The sequence below is a fragment of the Heterocephalus glaber genome, unplaced genomic scaffold, assembly GCF_053883595.1.
Source record: "Heterocephalus glaber isolate CG9 unplaced genomic scaffold, H.glaber_assembly_v1.0 deba00001826, whole genome shotgun sequence".
Classification (NCBI taxonomy): Eukaryota; Metazoa; Chordata; class Mammalia; order Rodentia; family Bathyergidae; genus Heterocephalus; species Heterocephalus glaber.
This window is the reverse complement of record NW_028258489.1, coordinates 498,283-520,427: the sequence shown is the minus strand read 5'-3', so window position 1 is coordinate 520,427 and position 22,145 is coordinate 498,283. Positions and strand designations below refer to the sequence as shown.

The 22,145-nt window shown below is 37.1% G+C and overlaps 1 protein-coding gene across 30 annotated transcripts in view; it reads right to left on the bottom strand.

The window, feature by feature from the left end:
• Ktn1 (kinectin 1) overlaps nt 1–22,145 on the bottom strand; it is a 119,268-nt gene that overhangs the window by 45,962 nt on the left and 51,161 nt on the right. For all 30 annotated transcript variants that reach the window (XM_087203973.1, XM_087203987.1, XM_087203991.1 and 27 more), the window contains 6 exons: nt 21,756–21,886; nt 14,852–14,968; nt 12,899–13,039; nt 9,276–9,382; nt 8,337–8,469; nt 5,436–5,523 (listed from right to left, as the gene is read on the bottom strand). In XM_087203973.1, coding sequence (XP_087060099.1) covers nt 5,436–5,523; nt 8,337–8,469; nt 9,276–9,382; nt 12,899–13,039; nt 14,852–14,968; nt 21,756–21,886 — 717 coding nt within the window. The remainder of the gene's footprint in view (nt 1–5,435; nt 5,524–8,336; nt 8,470–9,275; nt 9,383–12,898; nt 13,040–14,851; nt 14,969–21,755; nt 21,887–22,145) is intronic.

The following is a 22,145-nucleotide window of genomic DNA, read 5'->3' as shown; positions in this document are numbered from 1 at the left end:
TGATTTTATTTGCAAGTTACATTGAAGAAAAAAATTATGTAAATAAAACTTAACTGAGCATCACAAAAAAGGAAGAAAAGGAACACATGTGTACTATAGTCAATTTGAAAGCTAGGGGACATTCCAAAAGAAGAAAAATCATCATAATTAAATCTTCAGATCTAGTCTCTTTTGAATTTGTTTTTAAGTAGAAATTTGATATCAAAATCTTACATAATTTCTGTTTAGACGTTTTTGTGTAGTTATATCCTAAGAATCTTCTAGTGTTGTTAATAACATTTATGCACATTATTTTTGATGATCACATAAAAAGAGACCAAGTGAATATACCATAATTTATTCAGCCAGGCCCCTAACATAAAACATTAAGAAACTGCTAAACTTTCACCGTGTAAGATAATGACAATATTATAACTTTGTGCAGGATGAGTCACCAAGATCTATCATGTACAGGTGCAAACACCCAATGATAAATGTAAACGAATTGTAGACCTAAAATGTACCAATAAAAGAACTGAAAAAAAAGAGAGAGAGACATGATAGATACAGCGATCAGGATACAGATGCTTTACTGGAGTTTCAGCTGGCAGAAAAATGAAAATGAGACAAAGGTGATATTAAAAGAAATAAAGATGGAGAATGTTTGTGATTGAGGAAGATGTCAAACCCTTAGAACAGGAAGGCAACACATTCCAAGAAAAAAAAAAAAAAAGAAAGAAAATCCATGCTAAAGTGCAGTTCAGTAAAACTGTAGAATTTCAAAGATAATGAAAAAATGTAAAAGACAAAGAAAGTTTTCCTTACTAGGAGCAACAGTTAGATTTCTGACATTTTACAAATAACAGTGCAAGTTACAAGACAGTGTTATAATATTCCATGGATTCTTTACCCAAGCCACAACCTCTTGCAAGCTGGGCTTCACAAAGTTTCCATTAAACCAAGTGTTAACTGAAGACTTACAAGACAAGAATGCAACAAAAATGATGACAGTTAAGAATGATGGTCCACAGAAAAGCAACAAAAGACTGCAGGCACCAAAATTCAGAAAATGTTTCTTTATTTCACACGAGCACATTAACTATGTCCACTGTAACACAGGACTACTGACTTGTGAAGATTCCTATTAGACACAATTGTGTCCGTTCATTATCAATTGTGCGCATTATTTGTATGTTGTGTCTGTACTCTGACTGGGCATTCAGCAGTAAGTCTCAAATTCATCTGTTTACATAGGCATTTACCTCTTGTCCAAAAGTACCTGAGTATTTACTAATAATTCTAATTCATGTTATCATTCAAGCATTAATGTCAATAATTTTTTTTTTTTTTTTTTTGGTACCAGGGATTGAACTCAGGACCTTCTGCCTGTAAGGCAAGTGAGGTTATATTTACTTTTTTAAAAATTCAGTACGTACTCTGTGTGTTCCAATAGGTCGGTCTATTAAATGCACCTGTCTGGCTGATGGTCTTACCTAGGGCTTATTTTGGGGGTGAGGCTTATATTATGAATATCCTGAAAAACTAGGGTTTATTTTCTGGCTAGGTCTTATTTTGGGGGAAATACAGTACAAATTATGGCCCCTACCATGAATGTGTCAAAACAAAATAAATCACAGACTTAGGTATAAAACACTGAAATTAAAGGAAGATAAAGAAAAACACATTAAAATGTAGGTATAGGCAAGGATTTCCTCAACAGAACCCCAATAGCATAAGAAATTACACTAAGAATCAACAAATGAGATTACTGTATATTAAATTTTCAAAAATTCAACACAGCAAAGGAAACAATCAACAGAGTGAAGAGGACCTTCAAAATGGGAAAACAATTTTGACAGCTACTCTTCTGATAGAGGCCTAATAACTAAAATATATAAAGAACTCAAAAAAATTAGAAAACGGATAAATGAAATGAACAGACACTTATCAAAAGCAGCAGCAAAAATGGCCAATTAAGTACATGAAAAACTGTTCAACACCTTCAGTTATTAGGGAAATGCAAATCAACACTGACATTCTATCTTGCTCCTGAGAAAGACTATTATTATCAAGAACACAAAAATAAACGACAGTAAGGATGTGGGGGTGAAAAGGAGCCCTTCTACATTGTTGGTGGGAATGTAAACTAATCAAATATTAGGGAAAACAATATGGAGATTACTCAAAAAAACCACAAAACTAAAAATAGAAATTCCATTTGACCTAGACATCCCTCTCCTGGGCAGTTCTCTAAAAGAGTCAAAGTCATACTGTACAGACAGGGTCACACCTATGTTCAGAGTAGTGCAATTCACAATTGCTGAGCTATGGAAGCAGCTTAGATGCCCAATCACAGACAAATGGATAAAGAAAATGTACTATATTCATAAAATGAAATATTATTCAGCCATAATGGACAAATTCAAGTTATTTGTAGAAAAATGGATGGAACTTAAGACCATGTTATGTTAAATAAGTCAGATGCAGAAGATTCATTATTGCATAATTTCTCTCATTAAAAAAACAAAATTATAAGTAAAGAGTAAAAACAAAGAGAGATGGCGGCAAACAGGGAGACAGATTTCTTGGAGATGGAGAAGGGAAAAACAGTAAAAGGTTACCCCAAGGGACGGTAAAGAGAAGGAATGGGTGCAGAAAATTATCAAAATAAGACACACACACACTTCCAAAACTAATGTGATTATTATGTGTTACAAATATAGACCAATTAAATTTTTAAAAATCCTGTGGAGGAAATAATTTTCAACTTAGAACTTGATACCTACTCCAACTATCAATCAAGTATGAAAGTAGAATAAAGACATTTTGAAACACGAGGCTTCCACAAATGTACTTTGAGGTATACTCTTCTGCAGTATCTAAAGATGTGTTTTACTACAGGATAGAGGAAAGCAAGAAAGACGGCAGTGACCCAGAATCCAAAAAGAAGAGCAAAAAACAAAAGCAAGTCTCAGGAGACAGCTATGGAGCCAATACAGAAAGCAACAAATACAGTGCTACCTTGGTTCACAAACTTACTCTTTCCATGTTTCCGATCACAAACAAAACTAGATGAGAACCAAACCAAATTCCCTAAAAGGTCAACACTGAACCTAACTATTGAATTTGCTTTTGGTTCTCATCCAATTCAGTTAGCAACCAGAATTGTGGAAAGAATTAAGTTTGTGAACCAAGGTACCATTTGTACTATGGTAGAAAAACTGAAGATTCCAGAAGGAAGTACCAGCAGGAAGAACTGGCAGACTCTATCTAGTATCTTATATTCTGAGAGGCAGCAGTTAGGGGGAATAAACTCAGAAAAGTTTAATGGGAAAAAAAAAAAGAAAGAAAGAAAGAAAAAGTTTGACGAAAGTAAAATTTTCAGCAATAAAACAAAAAATTAAGTATGTGAAAAAATTAGAAAAGTAAGTTCTAGAAAATAAAGTGCTCAAGAAAATAACAGTTTACTCCATTATACAGTCACCGCGATTAAAAACAATGAAAACTGATATAAACAAAAAGTATGCATAGCCATATCATAACAGTAAGAGACAGGTGGGAATAGTGATGGGGAGTAAAGCTCTCCTTTTCTGTAACAGAAAGTCAGATGTCTATCAAGAAAGCAATATAAGTAGGAATACGTACAGAGTACAACCAGGAATAGTGACACATTCCTGTAATCCCAGCTACCTCAGAACCTAAGACTGGAGGATTCCAAGTTCAAGGCCAGCCAGAACAACTTGTCAGAGACCCTGTCTTAAAATTTTAAAAGGTCTGGGTATACAGCTCACCATTCCCTGGGTGCAATGTCCAGCACCACCAAAAGAAATGCAAAACCCTAAAAGTAAAGTGTAAATTTCCAAAGTGAGTGTTTCTGATAAAAGTGAGGTTTTGTCGGGCATGGTGGCACAAGGCTGTTGTAACCACAGCACTCATTCAAGGCCAGCCTGGGCTACATAGCTGAGTTAGGGCCAGCCTGGGCTACAATGCGAGACCCTGTCTCAAAAACAAGTGGGCCAGGGATTTAGCTTAGGTTGCCACACCTGCCTCACAAGCACAAGGTCCTGAGTGTGATCCCCGCTACCAAAACAAAGTGAGGTTTCATCATCTAGAACAGTGATGGCAAACCTTTTAGAGATGAGTGCCCAAACTACAACCCAAAACCCACTAAGTCAGTGCAAAGGGCCAGCACTACATTAAACCTGAATACTGAGGGTTTAGTTTAGAAAAAACAACTCCTACACTTTGTCTTAAAAGTAAAGCAAGTAACACATATGCTTTAAGTTCACCACCACTGCTCTAGAGTTATATAATTTATGTACAGCATATTTCAGTAAGGGGGAGGTTTTACTGTCTATAGTTATATGCTTTTTCTACAGTATATATTATTAAAGGTGAAGTTTTATTGTCTATCATTATATAATTACAATTATGTAATTTATATAGTTATAATCCTTTTAGCAACATTCCTGCGCTTCATAGATGAAATATGAAATATTAATTTAAAAATACAAAATATTAATTTAAAAATAAGCTACCATACCCTAACATGAATATAAACTTTATATACAAAGAAATAGATCTTGAACTATCTTAGATACTGAAGAATGGTCCACGGGGAGGGAGAATCAAAAGAAACCGAAGGCCTAAGAAGCCAAACTTCTGTCTATTCTACTGCTGAAACTATATTCTAGATAGGTCCCTCTTCTGTGGTAGAAAGGGAGTGGTAGAGACAAAGATAAAACTCATAATACAAGCTCCATTATCTCCCATATGGGTCTTTCAAACTAGGAATAAATAAATAGGAAAATTTACCATTTATTAAATAGTTTCATATAAACTTGAAACAGTAATATTCCCACTGTTTTTCTCTTTACAACATAGGAAATGAGTCTTTTCTTAATAACAAAAACATAAAATTAAGAAGTACTCAAGGAAACAAAAGGGGAAAACTACAGAGGAGGAAGAAAACCCCAGGGCTATAGTCCCATTACTTTATTATGTACTATAATTTTCCCTACAATGTAATGCTTCAGGCAAAGCCGGTAAGAGAAACTCAAAACATAAAAAGCAAAATGAAAGATGCATAATAGGAAGACAGAACTTTTTCAAATGAGAAGGGGATCAAGAGATGCAGGGAGGGGGTGGCTGGGGTAGGAAAGGCGATGAAAAAAGAACTGCAATTTGTTTACATACACATACCCACGCCCCACAAGGAATGTAATCTATGTATTTTAAACATGTACTAAAAACAAAATAAAACAAAAAAACCCTCTTAAGTTTATTATTTTAAAACCCTAAAAAAGGTCAAAGAAATAAAGATAATCTGAAAGGGTAAAAGTTATTTTTATTGAGCTATAGTTAAAATGCCACTTTGTACTTTCTTCACAGATGGAGAAGGGAAGAAATTTCACCCAGAAGTACATACAGCTTACAAGAGTACCTGTTTCCTTTACCTTGCTGTGCTGTCTCATGTTCTGCCGTTCTTTTCCTGATGTAGGTTTGAACTTCTTCCCACTTGCTCTCAGCTTCTTGGAGTTGAACCTTGATATTTAAAAAGGATGCAAGGAAAAATCAGCACCAACAAAGACTTTTCAACTTTCAAAAAAGCATCCTCTACCCGTAGTGTTGTATCTTAAAAGTGCTTACTGCATGCAACTGGTCTCCAACATTTCAAGAAGAAAGACAGAGACACATAGTCTGACTGCCATTTTTTTATCAGTTACAGCCATCCTATCCTCCAGAAGATTAACAGAGGAGAGATTATTTCAGAAATGCAATATTAGTACTGTTAGATCAAGATAGCTACTACATGTCAGGCCTGATCTGACCATGACCTGGTTAATAAATATGTTGTTTATTTCCAAGATACAGTTTTAGCAGATACCAAAACCCGCAGCCCTCAGCAAAAACACATCACTCCTTCAGGTGGCTAGAGACCAGATATAAGCCCTGTCCTCTCTGCCTAGATACAGGCTGTGCTTTCTCCAGGCAGACAGAACACAGAATAGGTACATCCATACATCTGCCCTGACCGCTGCATGGAACCCAACCGCAAATATTTACTTCGATCCCTGGACGTGACAGACATGCCAGACCCTTTCCCCAAGCCCTTCTAAAGCTCTCTGCTGTTTCTTTGTTCATCACTGATGGCTTTCTCATCCTCAGTCGACCTCTACCCAGGTGAATAAAGTCTGTGCCTCATTGCCTACCAGTAGCCTGCTCAGGTGGTCTCTCACTCCTCTGCCGTTTGTCACACTACGTATATATCTGATCCACTTGGCTATGGCTTGTTCCCCACTAATCATTTTTAAAGTGGTAAGTGTCAAAAAGACAGGATGGTATCTTCACTGCTAAATTTCAGTGAATACTAAAATTCTTATTTTGAGTTGTATACATTTATTTTACAGTGCTCCAATTATGACTGTAATCTTTAAGGTCATCTACCCAGATCTGTGGGGAACAGGTTTCTGGATCTACAAAAGCCAACAGTTAATCCACCAGCAAAATCAATTTTAAAGAAGACATTAATACCATGCAGGAATCAAGAAAACTTCAAAGAAAGTCACAAAGTCTTTTAATCCTCTTTATCATTTCACAATCACAGTCTAAAGGTATGATTGTGTCCGTGATCTAGGTGGGAATCTGTCTACTTTAATGAGGTTGCATTTAAACTTCACTAACCTATTATCTCCACCAGATTCCCTCAATAAAGGGAGTGTCTTAGTTACTTTTGTCATTGCTGACACAATCCAACACATACAACTTGAAGGAGAGTTTATTTTACCTATTATTACAGTTTATGGTTGGCTAGCTGCAATGAGGAAAAAGCATGGCAGAGGGGCATGGTGGGAGAAAAGCTGCTCACCTCATGGTAGATAGGAACCAGAAAGTGAAGGGAGGAGCCAGGAGAGGAGATATATACCCTTCCACGTCATGCCCCCAGAACCTGCCTCTTCCAACCAGGCTTCACTTCTTATCAGGAGGTCAGCTATACAGCCCCCATAATTTAAACACCTTCCAAAAGTCTTGCCTGTGAGGACATGAGGCAAACCATAACGGGGAGGAACAGTCAATTCTCCTTATTCTACTCAACAGGCATGCATACAAGCCACATGAGTGCATCCAGAGCGCAAACAAGATGAGAGAAATGAATCTGCTCCTCCTTCTGTCAGTCTGAGCCACCCTACGCATCTCACTGCAACAAGTACCATTCTGGTGTCTGAAGACAAAGTATGTGACTTTTGTGCACAGTGACTTGAGCTCAAGCTACAGGGGCAGTACTTTAATCTTATGCTCAAGCAAAGGAAAGCCCATCTATTCCAGTCCTGGAAGAAAATAGATTCTATTGGACTTACTGAGAAATTCAATTTAAGGATGATAAAAGTATTGTAGGCACCTAAGTTACCTAGAAATATTACAGGCAGTCTGTCAGGGCTGAGCCCTCAAAGAAGTCAACGCAGAAGATAAGAACAGTCCACAACTGTGTTTGGAGGTGCATTCTTTGAAGGCCAGACTTCAGAGCAAAGGGAATTTACTACATCTACATACTTCCCCTAGGGATGAACAGCAGTGATTGATATTCTAAATAGGTATCAATCACCTTGGATAGGGAACCAAAACTTCCCTAGCCCATTCCTTCCTGGAAATGTCCTTGTTTGTTCCATGTATCCTTGCTATGTGACATGCTTCCCCATTTGATCCCTGTTTAATCAATGATACCTAAGTGATTATACCTGTAATCTTATTGGCTGACCATAGTTTTGCTCCCACCTCATACTCACCTTACCTTGTGGTTTTCCTCTATAAAACTCCCTTGAGAAGTGAGGCTTGTGGGCAACCCACTTTCTAAGTCCCCTTCTTTCTCTTAGACAGAAACTATCTTTCTCTCAATAAATTCTTCCTCCTCTTAAGCTCCGTTGTGCCTAGAGTTCATTCTTCGATTTCAGAGAACATGAAGTTGGCATGCAGGACATCAAGCAGGGTGGGAGTTATAATATATCCCTTGCATTATTTGAAAGTCCATATATCACATGCCCTATATCAAAATGATACTAAAAGTAATTTTAGCTACATGATTTTTACCTGGTACATGAGGGCCCTAATCCCCACATATAAAATAAAATTCCATCACTTACACTGGTCAGTCAGCTAATTTCATTTTTCATACCTCAGTCTTTAGCTTCAAAGTCAAGCCTATATTCAATTATTTCATTAGGTCACACACTGCTACATAGCAGAGCTATGGTTCTTAATAAGCCCCAAACTACATTTCTCAAACTGATACACATACTTAGGCCACAAATTAAATATCTACATTATTCCTAAAATGATAAATGAAAGTGGGGGTGTATCACCTTCAACTGAGTAACTGCTTGCTCAGCATTCTTCCTTTGGCCCTCCTCCTGTTGGAGCTTCCCTGTTTTTTCAGTCAGCTCATTCACCAACCTAGCATAATCCTGGCGCAGTTTATTTAGTTCTGCAGACTGCCTGAAAACAGTAACTGGATTAGGAACCATCCATTACTACAAACACATATAAAGAACAGATAAATACAACCCATTTTATTAATTTGGGGGAGCTTATAATTCCATTTTTAAACAAAGTACAACACAAATAAGTACTTATTTGATGGAATATAATTCCCAAATAATGCTAAAGACAATTACACAAATTCTAAAACTGTGATAAAATATCAAGAAAAATGGATAACCACAAATTTGTGAGCATAAATATTCAGTGTCACCCTCAAGATGATCTTTTGAATATCTGTTAAAATCAACCAGTCAGAATTCTTACTCTGTGCAAGGACAGTACTAGTCTCTAGGGTACTGGTTCTCCAAGAATGGCCTCAAAACCAACCATGCCTGTTCGGAGGAATGTATCTTCATTCAGATTCCTGAGCTCTATCTTAGGTCAGTGGATCATAAAAATTTTAGGGATAGAACTTAAGAATGTTTTCTAAGTTAGCATCCCAGGTGCTATATAGGATAATAAAGTTTGAGAACTACTCTGGTAGGAAAAAATGGTTTAAAACTTGCAAATTCAGTCTCCCATATCTGGAGACTTTTCCACTAATGGTAGTATACGATTTATATGTAATAAATATGTAACATATATGTAAACATAATAGTTTACATACAGGTAATGTTCTTCACATAACAACTGTTTTTGAAAAGGAACTCCATTTTAGAAGCACACGTAAGAAAAGTCTAACCAATTATTATAAGCAGGATTTTCATCATTTAAGAAAATATGTGGCCATTTAATTAAAATGAAAGTATTTGGAAACATACTTGCTTTCCAGTTGATTTGTAGTGTTGCTGACAGCATCTCTCAGTATACCATTCTCCTGCTTCAAGTGAGCTATCTCTGCTTCCATCTGCTCACGAACTTGCTGAAACTATTTTATACACATAAGATTTAGAAAACAAAGGTTGACAAAGCTACACTTTCTAAAAATTTTATTATGAGGGGAATATAAAAAAGCATCAAGAGCATAACATTTGAAGTGCTCTTTTCAAATACATATAAACACATTTAAAGAAGTTGTTTTTATAGTACTGGGGATTGAATCTGGGGCTTCACACTTGCCACTGAGTTACATTCCCAGACCTTTTGTATTTTGAGATGTTTCGCTACGTTGCCCAGGCTGGCTCTGAATTTATAGGCAGAGTCCTGCTGCCTCTGCTTCCTGAGTACCTATGACGATAGGCATGCGTCACCACACCTGTCTAATTGTATTTTTGTCGGTGAATCCAAAGTAAACAGAAGGTGCAATAGCAGTCAAGAATACAAATAAAAGTTAGCTACTATCATATTCAAAATACAAAATAAACACATAAAGGTAAAAATTTAAAAGTTGATCTATAATTTCTACTCAACGCTCACAGAATTTAAGCCTGTTCTGATCCTGGAATACATCAGTTATGTATAAATAGTATTTTCAAATGAAAGTTTTTAGTGCCCTAAAGACTGAAACACAGAAATATGTTCAATTTTTATGTCACAAATTGAGCCATAATAAAATGGATGTCATAAAAATCTACTTGCTAAAATAGTATGAAGTGTAGGTATTTTTGTGGTTAATGTATATAACAGAAAATGTACAAGGTTAATCACTTTCAACTATAAACTGCAGCTATATTAAATATATCCACACTGTCTCTGTAACTCTTAAAATGACACTCTAGCCAGGCATGAAAGCACATGCTTATAATCCCGGCACTCAAGAGGCTAAGCCAAGACTATCACTGTGAATTCAAGGCAGGTATGAAGTACACAGGAAGGTTCTATGTAGGGTCTCAAAAAATAAACGAAGAAGGCGGAGGATGAGGAGGAAGAAAAAGAGAGAAGAGGGAGAAGAGGAAGAAGAGGAGGAGAGGAGGAGGAGGAAAATAAAGAGGAAAAAAACAGAAAGTAATTAAGTCTATAGCCATTAACCAGTAACTTCCCTTGTCCCTCTTCCTAGTCCCTGGAACCCAACACTCTTAATTTTTTTCTGAAATCTAATTTTTTAATTTCAAAATTACAGAATCAGAAAAGAACACTGAATCATATATTCACATAGGAACATCTCTTAGTTTAATACACAATATTATTCTTTCATGAGAAATTAAAAGATATTGGTAATCTTAATTTAGTTAAGAGAAAGTATTCCTATTTTTCAGAGAATTTACCAAGAATCTATACTTTCATCTCTGTAAGTAATCAAGAAATTAAATCATTGAAATATCTTTCACCTTCAATAAAAGATGTTGCTAAAAGTAATTAATTTCAAATGAAAGCTTTTCAAAAGTAAGCTGTAATTACTGAAGATAGGAAAATCAATTCTTCAATAACTTGACTGATAGGAAAGTATCTACAACGGCTACAGAATGGGAAGGGAGAGGAGTATGACAAAAGCTAGAGGCATCAGGCAGGGTAGCAATGTGACAATGGTGTCACTGGCTTACTTATGATCAGTGACATTTCAGTGGAAAACACTGGCACTTTCATAGCCGTAAAAAATAAAAAGTTTAGGGCTGGGGATTTAGCTCAGTGGTTCTGACGCCTGCCTCGCAAGCACAAGGTCCTGAGTTTGATCCCTGGTATCAAAAAAGAAAGAAAGAAAGAAAGAAATAGAAATTTTAACAGACTACTGATAATGATCAAAGTAATGTTTTACAAAAAACAGACATCAATCACAAGTTAGAATGGAAAAGAGAAACCTACCAGTAAGGGGTATAATTATCCTACCGAGAAATAAACTAAGATATCTAAGAAATGAATGCAAGAGTTAACTACAAATTAAGTATTTTTAAGATTCAGAGCAATTTATGAACTAGAAGAGAAAGAGGCGGAGAGGGAAGGAGAGGGGGAGGGGAGGAAAGGGGGAGGGAGAAGGAATGGGGGGGGCGAGCGAGCCAGTGCGAGAGAACACTCAAGCACATGAGCAAAGAATTCAAGCGCCAGGAAAATAATGCCTGAAACTCCTGGAAGATAAAAACAACCTGATGAAGACAGGAATTTGTTTTTAGGCGCAGGTTATATCTGAGGTGATGACAGGCCTTCCAAAGTGAAGCAAATGAAAATAACAATTTTAAAGAGTTACTGGCCCAGAGTAAGGGTCAATAAAGGGGAATATTATAAGCCTACTTTGGCAAGCAGAGCCAAGGCACGTTCTTCAATAGTCTTGCATCAGCTAAGTGTGCTGGCACACAACTGTACTCCAGCACACTTGGAGGCTGAGGTAGGAAGATCCCAAGTTTGACCCCAACCTGGGCTCAGTGACTTAGCAAGACACTATCTCAAAAAACTGCTTTTAAGGCTGGAGATGTAGCTCAGGGCAAAGTCCCTGGGTTTAATCCACAGTACACCATTCCCCAAAAAAGCCTCTTAGCAATGATATGGGGCTGGGGAAGAAAGATGATTCACTGGTTCACAGCTAACTAGAATTATGAAGAAAACGAATGATACATGGAAAAACAGTAAGAAATGAACCACCTGAAACACTCAAGAAAAACAGGTGAAAGAGTATGGGGCTGGGGATTCAGCTCAGTGGTTCTGCCACCTGCCTCTCAGGTGAAAGAGTATGAACTAGCAAAAACACCCAAAAAACCTTGAAAGGTCACTTAAGCTGAAACTGTGCATGTCATCATCCACTATCTCCTTTCTCCTCTGATGCCAACTCCCATCTAACTCACTCTGGCGTGCTACTCAAAATAACCTTCTCACTCTCAACTGACTTCAGGCCTTTTAAACTGCTTCAAAAGCCTTCCCCTTACTACTTGTTCCATTCTCCACGTGGGTACGAGAGTAATAATTAAAAACAGCAGGTGAGTCTCACTTCAGGCTTGCCTAAACTCCTTCACTGGGTTCCCAGTCTTCAGGCACTTATGTCCATTTGAGACCATGCCCCTGTCTACTTCTGCAGCTCTTCCTTATTCATTCCAATTCTGGTTCCTACTTACCAAAACTCCTCCCACACTTCTCATAACTGAACACTCGACACCTGTACTGGAAACACCTGGAGAGTACTCTTTCAAAAATGCAATCCTATGTCCCCAGAGAGACCCACTGAGCACTAAAGAATCATGACAAGTTACTCTTCTACCCAGGGTCCATTTCTTCATCTCAACTGACAAGTGATTTAGAAGATTAACACAATCTGTGTATCACACCTAAGGAGTCTTCCCTGTCAGTCCTTCTCATGCCCACTTCCCATATATACAATATTTACCTCCACTGTCACTGTGTATTTATTTGTCTGCTTCCAGCCTCGCTACTTCATCCCCATGCAGAAAATTTGTTTACCTAAGCCCAAAGAGTATAGCCACTTGTATGCCTATGACCTAGCACATAAACACGCAAAGCACTTAAAAGGATGCTAGTTACATGAATGTATGTAGTTCATCTTATTTTCAAAGTAAAACTATACCTTCATCTGCATCTGTTGAGCCTCTTGATAACTGGCATGTATTTTGTTTTGAAATACATTTTGTTCCTTTTCTAACGTTCCAATCCGATCTTTCATCTTTGCTATAACTACATTGCTTCTTTCTTTCTCTGTCATCATTTCCTACAAGAGTAAACCAGAAAAGACATTATGGAAAATGTCTTACTAAAAAGGTGCTATAAGCTCGTAACAATAAGAAAGCTTCTAACATCGGTAAAACGATTGTGAACACTGAGAAAGTGTTTGCTTAGAAAGAGGAGTCAAAGGTTTTTCAAAAAAAATATTTCCTACCTGTTTTTCACACCAATTCTCTTGATAAACACAAAGCCACTTTGTTTACTTTTACTTCAAATACACTCGCTGATATAAGAGTTAAAGACTGAACCCAAAATAAATCCAACATTCTGAAATGATTGTGATAAAGAATACTTTAAAGCAAAACAATTAGTTGGAGCTGGGGATTTAGCTCAGTGGTGCCCGTGCCTGCATGCGCAAGGTCTCAAGTTTAATCGCCGGTACAAAAAAAAAAAAAAAAAGTTAGCATTCCCAGGCACTAGTTTTCTTCTGGTATACAGAAAAATGTCTGGTGGAGCCTCCTGGCTTGTGGGGGGGGGGGGGGGGCCCCCGCTCCTAAAGGAAGAAATAACGATAGATTATGGAAGTTTGGGATAAGGGAAAGTAAAGTTTTATCACGAAGGAAAAGAACGTGTAAGCAAACAACTTCAATGTTATCTGCAGGTATAACGAACCCATGTTCCTGCTTGAAAAACTATCTGACAAAATTGGGGATTTTTATATAATATATGGTTTCCTGTAAACTACTTTATGTATTTTATTTATATTTGCAAGTTGTTTTGTAAATATACATCTTAAATATACATCACAGTAAATTATAAAAAACTGAAGTCGGGCCGGGGATTTAGCTCATTTAGCTCAGTGGTTCCACCACCTGCCTCGCAAGCACAAGGTCCTGAGTTCAATCCCGGGAAAGGGAGGGGAGGGGAGGAGAGGGGAAAAAAAGTTAACCTAGTTTTAGTTTTTTAAACAGTCAAAACATGATAATCACAAAAAACTACACTAAAATTAATAACTGTAAGAAAGCATATTTATAAGAACTCTAACCAGATATTCCCACTGACTTTATTTACTTCAGATCACATAAAGGATTTCTATTTAGACAAAGGCACTTGTTCTTTTGATGTCTTCTAATAGCTAGGTGCAGGAGTTATCAACTCATGTATTCTCCTGGGGTTATTCCTCAAAAGAAGAAACAAGAACTTCAGGAAGAAGACCATATTTTATAGTTTCAATTCTGTTCTCTTGGTCTGCATAGTTTACAGGTTTATTTTTCCTCTCAGACTAAAATTTCTGGAGTTTTAAAAACTTGATTAAAAATTATAAATATTCACCACAAGAATCTCCAAATGCTTTTGGTATTTTGTTGCTGTTGTCTTACTTAGACAGGGCCTCGCCATGTTCCACGCGAACCTTGAATTTACTATGTAGCCCAGGCTGGTTTGGAATTCTTGATTCTCCTGCTTTGCCTCCTAAGTGCTGGGAGTACAGGCATGTGCCACAATCTTCTTTCCCTTCTGTTTTGATACCAAGGATCAAAGTCGGGACCTTGCTCTTGCGAGGCAGGCCGTGGAACCACTGAGCTAAATCCCTGGCCCACAAGCTTATGTTTCTAAAAGAATGCTTCTGTCATTTTCAAAATAGGATACATAATACGCATTGTTATTTTAAATCCATAATTCCACTGCGGGTATAATATCGTGAGAGAGTGAGATACTTCCCTCCAAAAATTCTAAAATAAAATTCCTCGTGTTGCGTAAATTTCTTATACAAGTAATTAATTCGGGGCATATGGACAATTTTTAAACCTTTCACTGATTCTAATTTGGGGTACATCCCTTGAACATAAGAATAATTCACCTGGGTTAACTGCTTACACCGCTCTTTCATAGCAGCAGCATCTTCCTTCACACCAGCAAGCAATTTGTCCTTTTCCTGAAGCTGATGCAGAAGTGCAGTCAATTCTCCTTTATTTGACTACAATTGAGAAATGAATATAGAATTAGTAAAAGTTAATGTGGGCTTATGGGAAATCTGTCATCAAGCATTCTTGGGCCAGTGCCGAGCTCTACATAATATAAAGTACAATGACTAGCAAAAGCTGGTCAGTGAAGTAACATTATATAGTCACTGTATAAATTCCAAAAGGATAAAAGTCAATCAAGAAGGAGATTTTTTGTTTTGTTTTGTGTGTTTGTTCGTTTTTTTGGTACTGAGGATCAAACTCAGGAACTTGCCCTTGAGAGGCAGGTGCAGTACCACTGAGCTAAATCTCCAGCCCAAGAAGCAGATTTTTGCAAAGAATTACAGAACTTCTAGTTTTAAACCCAGAGTAAAAAATAGTAATTTCTTTCCTTTTTGTTCTAGATTAAAAGAGAGAATATAAAACCAAAAGGCAATTTATTACCAATGAAACAGTCCTCTATAACCTCAGAGTATACCAAAAAAGACTAGACAAAAGTAATCCAGAGTAAATACAGGTGTTCAGTCATGCTGCCTAATCAATGCCCAGCTCAATGGAAGAGCAATGGGTGCACACAGTAGTTCTTTAATTTAACAGGCACAAGCTGAAAGGGAAACCCAGTCAGCGCCCATATGACAAGAGGAACAAGTGTAGTTTCAAAGCAGGAACTTTCTTGGCAGGAAATATCAGATGGAGGAAAATGGAAAAAAAAAAAAATCACACAAATTTTACTCAAAGTGATCAGCTAGTCAGCGTGACAGTCGAAAGAGACTTCCTGTACTAAGGTTCTGGTCTGTTCCAAGGGAAGAAACAAGGGCCAAAAGGACACATTTTGTACCCATGATCCAGGTAATACAGGCAAGCACTAGCTGTTCACCACTGTCAATCTACAGCACAGAGATGATCTAAAGAGCACAAACAAGCAAATAAAACAGGGTTTATACAATGTATTTTTTTTTTTTTTTTTTTTTTTTGGTACCTGGGATTGAACTCAGGTCCTTGCGCTGCGAGGTAGGCGCCGGAACCACTGAGCTAAATCCCTGGCCCAATACAATGTATTTTAAAAGGAAAATAGTATAAATGACAAAGTGAAGAAAAAGATCATCAGAGAACCGACAAAAATTCTAATAAAATCATCACCATGATTTCTTAAAACGTAATCTAGCAGTCATTTCTGGAAAACAAAAGCAAAGAGCAGAGCTCCTAAGAAAGACTTCAGAGAAAAGATAAGACCACAAAATGAGGGAAGCAAAACGGTAAAACTCACGGTGAAAGTAAAAAGTAACACTGCGCCAGAAATAACCTAATAAGAAGCAAAAATCAGAAATGGACATGGTCCTAAACAGTAAGGGTAGAACAGGACAGTAAAATGGCAGCAGAAAATACAAAACAGAAATAAAGAACATACGAAACTTTCTAGTAATAAATGTTGACTTGAATCTAATGACGGAAAAGCATGCTTTACCAAAGAGAAAACTGATCAGAAGGGTCAATGTCATGCCATATTATAGTAAGATTGTTGCCAAATTTTAAAGAAACTTCACTCTCTGATTTATACACAGTACTGCAGAAAGGAAAATTCAACAAAAAATATACTGGCTGAATGCCCAATCAATGTTTTAGGGCAGTGGTGGCAAACCTATGACACATGTCACGCAGCGAGCATACAGAGCCCTCTCTGTCCCCACGCAAGCCAAGTTGTCCCAGCAGCCAAGCACTGGATAACAGCATACACGGGGCAATGCTCAAAAAGGAGTAGTGGCACCAGGTGATGATGTCATGAACCTCGACTCATTAACCGTGACTTGTCCAGCTTTCTCATGGCCAGTCAGTGTGCTGCCATATATATGTGTGTGTGTGTGCGTGTGTGTGTGTGTGTGTGTGCATGTGCAATATATGTGTGTGTGTGCATGTGCGATGTTTTAATAAAAACATTTGCGTTTAACACTCCAAATCTTGAACACCTAAAAATGACTACAGCAAAACAAAGCAAAGCTGCATACCAGCAGTGGAAGATCATTCCAAGAGATCTGGACAGAGTCATTTGGAGTGACTGAATGCAATGGGAAAGTGTTACACATTCTGTGCAGTGAAAGCGTTGTGGATCACCATCCACCAAGAGTCAGATGGCACTCTGACACCAACCACAAAAGTGCTGCCGAACTTGGTGAAACTAAAAGGAGTTTCTTGAAGAGAAACTGAGGAAATAATCATTCCGAGGGTCTTAGTTGTTGCAACTATCTTACTAAAACAAATCACGTGACAACTGTCAGCTTTCAAATTTTCAGTGTGCACAGCAAAACATGGTAACCCCCTCTATAATGGGGATTTTTATCAAAATGGACATCTTTTTTTTTTGCTAAACCTAAAACCTCAGTATTCAGGTTTAATTGCAGTGAGGGCACTCTGCGATAAATAAGTGGGTCTGGGGTCGTAGTTTGGGCATTTGGTCTCTAAAAAGGTTTGCCATCACTGTTTTAGGGGCTTGCCTAACACACATGAAGCTCTGGGTTCAATCCCTAGTATCCTCAAAACAACAACAAAAATACTATTTTCTTTGTAAGAGTGCAGACAGAAATACATAAAAAAAGTACAAAATGTACACCGGCCTCAGACCTCTGCTCAGCTATATGAATACAGAGAAAAATAAAACAAATGCCTTAAAATTTTTCAATGAAAGAGTAAAACATAACAATAAGACATCTCTACATTTTAAAAAGGAAAATAGTGTAACTATCATTCAAGAACAAAGACAAAAAGGAAGTATCATAACTTCACAAAATTTTGGAAATATAAAAAACATGAGATTTTATTGAACAGATTCAAGGAAAAACTTTATCCAACCAAGAAAAGAAAAAGCATCTATGGCAAAGAATTGGCATCAAGCTTTCAACCCATCATTAAACTATAGAATTAAGGCTACAACAAGCATGAGAATTATATTCACATAACAGATACCATAGCATCCGACAAACAAAAACCTATAATAAATAAAAACAGAGTTAAGGAAGAAAGAAGGTAAAGAAAAAAATTAGCATATCCAGTAGTCCATCATATGAAGTCAAAACTTAAAAGTTTAAAGCTTAGGGCCGGGGATTTAGTTCAGTGGTTTCACTGCCTGCTGCGCAAGCGCAAGGACCCGAGTTCAATCTCCGGTACCAAAAAAGAAAAAAAAAGTTTAAAGTTTAAAAAATCATTTAATTGAGGCAAGTATACTCAAATACCAATACTTAAAAAGTCAGTAATAAACATTTTCTTACTGGTACCCACACTAACGACTAACATTTACTGTATGGTAGAACCCTAAAATGCATTATCTCACTGTAATTCTCAAAGCCTGATAATCACTCTCATTTTAGAAATGGGGAAATAGAGCCACTAAAGTTAAGGAACTTATCCAGAGGTACAAAACTCAAAGTGGCAGAGCCCAGATTTTAATTCAAAAATCCTGACACTAGAATCCAGATCTTAACCTACATTTCACATACAAAACAACTGTCTTCTAGCTTATACACAAGGGCTTGTGCACACAAATAGCATAATATCTCATCTATAAGGGCAACCCCCCAACCTTTCCTCTGCCTTTCTCTTCCCAACTAAGTTTACTCTGAGTGGACACTTACAGTCACCCTTCCTGTTCATTCACTTACTTACAGTCTAGTTCTGAAACAAAACTGCTTTCACTAAGAATACCAAAGCCCAGTCCTCAAGTTTTACCTTCCATTTCCTCTATGGAGTGTGTGACACTGTTGGCTCTCCCCAGCCCCTGAATTCTGTATCCTCCTAAATTCTAGGATTTCATATGCCCTGACATTTCTACTTCTGCTCCTCTTCAGTATCTCCTATGGTGATTTTCCTTAACCTTTAAACGTTGGTGCTTTCAGGGCTTATTCTCTAGCTTTCATCATTTCCCACAACTATATGTACTGGTGACACTGGATAACATTTCCAAATCACTCCCATTATAAATTTTCTTCAACTCCAGAGAAATACACATTTAACTGTAAAATGACTACATCCACTTAAATGGCACATAGGATGCCTAAAACAACTTTCTAAATTTTCACAATCATTTTACTCTCTCTTCCTCTACAAAGTGTTCACAAATACAATCTATCCAGTTACTAAAAGAAAAGCACCATGCTAGATCCTTTATTAGTCACTATACTTAACTGGTTAGCAAGTTCCATAACTACCCTGTCATACCTTCCCCCTTACCCTGAAGTAGTCTGAATTAGGATGAGGATCCACTTACATCTAAGACTTTGAAATCTATTAAAAAGTCAGTATCTATGGCAACAAAAGAGAGAAACTAGTATTTCTCAGATACAGGAAACCTTTAGGAAGGAGCGAGGGTTACATCGTGTAAAAGTGCAAGATCCCAATGATGACTATAACTGCACTGTATACCTAAAATGTACCAACAAACTCAGTGGGGAAAAAAAAGAAGGGGGGAGGGATTTAGCTCAGTGGTAGCACGCCTGCCTCACAAGCACAAGGTCCTGAGTTTGATCCCCGGTACCAGGGAACAACAACAAAAACTAATCAAAGAAACCTATAAGAGCAAAGTCTAGTAGAGAGAACAGAACCACTCAGGAAAAATCATAAACAAGAAGATTTTAACCAAAATTCAAATGGGGCGGGTTGGGGGATAGGGGAGAGACACAACACAGTATGAACATTTTCAAAGCACTGTCCTATATGAAATGCTATCTGTAACAAGTTCCTGACTTTTTTGTAGGCCTACCTGAAACAGAAATCAATGGTGGTCTGATGCACCATCCAGGTCTTTGGAGTTCAAAGCTGTCTCGAACAATAAAACCATTACTCTTACTCTCATAAGCCACTAGCAACATACTTAGTCACCATAGCTAAGTGGTAATGAATGTGATAATTTCACCTGGAGATTTTCTCCTGCAAGGAGCTTTTCCCAATCCCCACAAATAACTTAAGAACTCTTTAGAAAGATACTCATAATTATAAAAAGTGAACCAAAGGATAAACTCTTCAATCAAGAATATCAAGAAAGTTCCTTACAACATAACAATCTGACTTTGTATTCAAAATCACACTGAGTTACATTTACTGATTGCCCTTGAACTCTTTGTTTACTCTGAGCCATCACTGGCAATACACAGAGACAGTCTAGCCAGGATACTGTACTGTAAAATGCCACAGACTTGTAAAATGCACTGTCGATAAGATACGTGGAAGTATGTACAGACTTATAATGCTACAATCAATGCTATGCAAGAAGTTCACAGAGTTATGAGAGAAAATAATGGAGAAGAATTTATACTACAAATTCAGGTTAGGCTTATATGAGAAAATGATATTCAAGGAAAGCGGAATTAACCATAGGAAGAAATTGGGAAAGTAGGGAGACAAAAGAAAAAAGTTTGATAGCTAGAAGCAGAGAAGAACTGCATAGTATGGGTGAAATGTAGTGAAGGGGAAATTTCATCAGATAAGGCTGTAGAGAAAAGTAATCATAAGCCTATTAAGGAATTGAGATTATCCACTATATGTGAAGAGAAAAGCACAAGATTTTTTTAACAACAGTTTTGAATATTGTGATCTGATTCACCTTTTAAAGGTCACGTTGCAGTTATGTGGGGAAAATAGATTAGAGGGCTAAGAGGATAGGAAAAACATCAATTTGGAGACTACTGCAGGTCATCAGGTAAGAGGCAATGATTCAGACAGGAGTAGTCTTTGTAATTTAGAAAACTTAAACCGCTCAAGGTTTAAAACAGCTACGTGAGTGGGTGGGGTGTCCATGTGTGTGCAAAGCATGTTTTCAGAATAAGGAGAGTCATCAATCATAATACTGAATATCAGATTCAATGTCATCTTACCTTACGGAAGTAAAATTTGAAAACTTCTCACTTTTCCCAATATGACACAGTACATGTGACACTATGAGCCATGAGAATAATGTTAACTACATGGGTGTCTTTTGTTTTGAGGTTTTTTTGCTTACAAATTTTTTGTCAGCCTATGGACTCTGCCACTCAAATCTTTGTTTTTAACGATTTAATAGTTTACCTTGGGCTGGGGATGTAGCTCAGTGGCACCGCACCTGCCTGGCAAGCACAAGGTCCTGAGTTTGATCCCCGGTACCAAAAAAAAAAAAAAGTTTACCCTGAGCGTTACTCAGGCAGCACATTTGCTTACCAGCGTTGCTCAGGCAGGTGTTGAATGTTGTAAGAGAAACCATACACAGAAAAATTATCAAAAAAATTTGATAAAATTGGTTTTTATATTCCCTGTTGTATTATCTTCTAAAATAAACCAAAAGATGCAGTATTTAGTCATCCTGTATTTAAATATTTGGACTGGTAGGTGATTAAAGGGAAATATCACATACACTCAAGCATGCATATTCTAAATAACAAAGGTTCTTAGGTTCTTTAAATGTGGGATTACAAAAACATTCCACATACGCTATCAGAAATTATCTGACCTTGGCTTCAAAGTTTTAGTCAGCTTAGTCAAGTGCCAAATGACTTTAAAATTACAAAAATTATCTTCTTTTCTCCCCCCGCCCCCGTACCAGGGATATCTTAGTTATTTTAAACAACTGGTTTTTGTCAAAGCATCAGATGATCCAAAGAATGCTTGACTAAGTCAGCATACTAATTAGTGTGAATATATGAAATATTTTTGAAGGCATTCCAAAACTTTTAGACATGACTATGTGGTTTAATATTAAGGACAAGAGTAGATTGCTCTGGTAGAAGTCTTATTCGATTAACTTCTAATTATTGCTTACAAATATGCCCATAACAAAAACATTACCTTCTTTAAAACCTCTTGTATCACACCAGACTTTTCCTTCAGCAGGTCTACCACACAAAGGGCCTCATCTTCAGAAAACATCATGGTCTTCAAGGACAGAAGAAAATCTTTAAATTTCACTTCAGCATTTTCTTAATTAAAAAGAAAAGGAGTTGGCACTTAGAAGGCACAGCTAATAACTTTAGAAAGGATAAGTAATAAGAATTCATGGCCTAGAAAGTCAATTACCAAGAGAAAATATTTGCACTTCTGGTCAAGTAACAAATGCTCCAGTCAAGAGGGAAAAACATGTTTATCATCTATATTATGGAATAATTACATTACCTAGAAGTTTGCAGACTGCTAAAGTAACGATATGCCTTCACCTATTAAAAAATACCATTTAAGTAT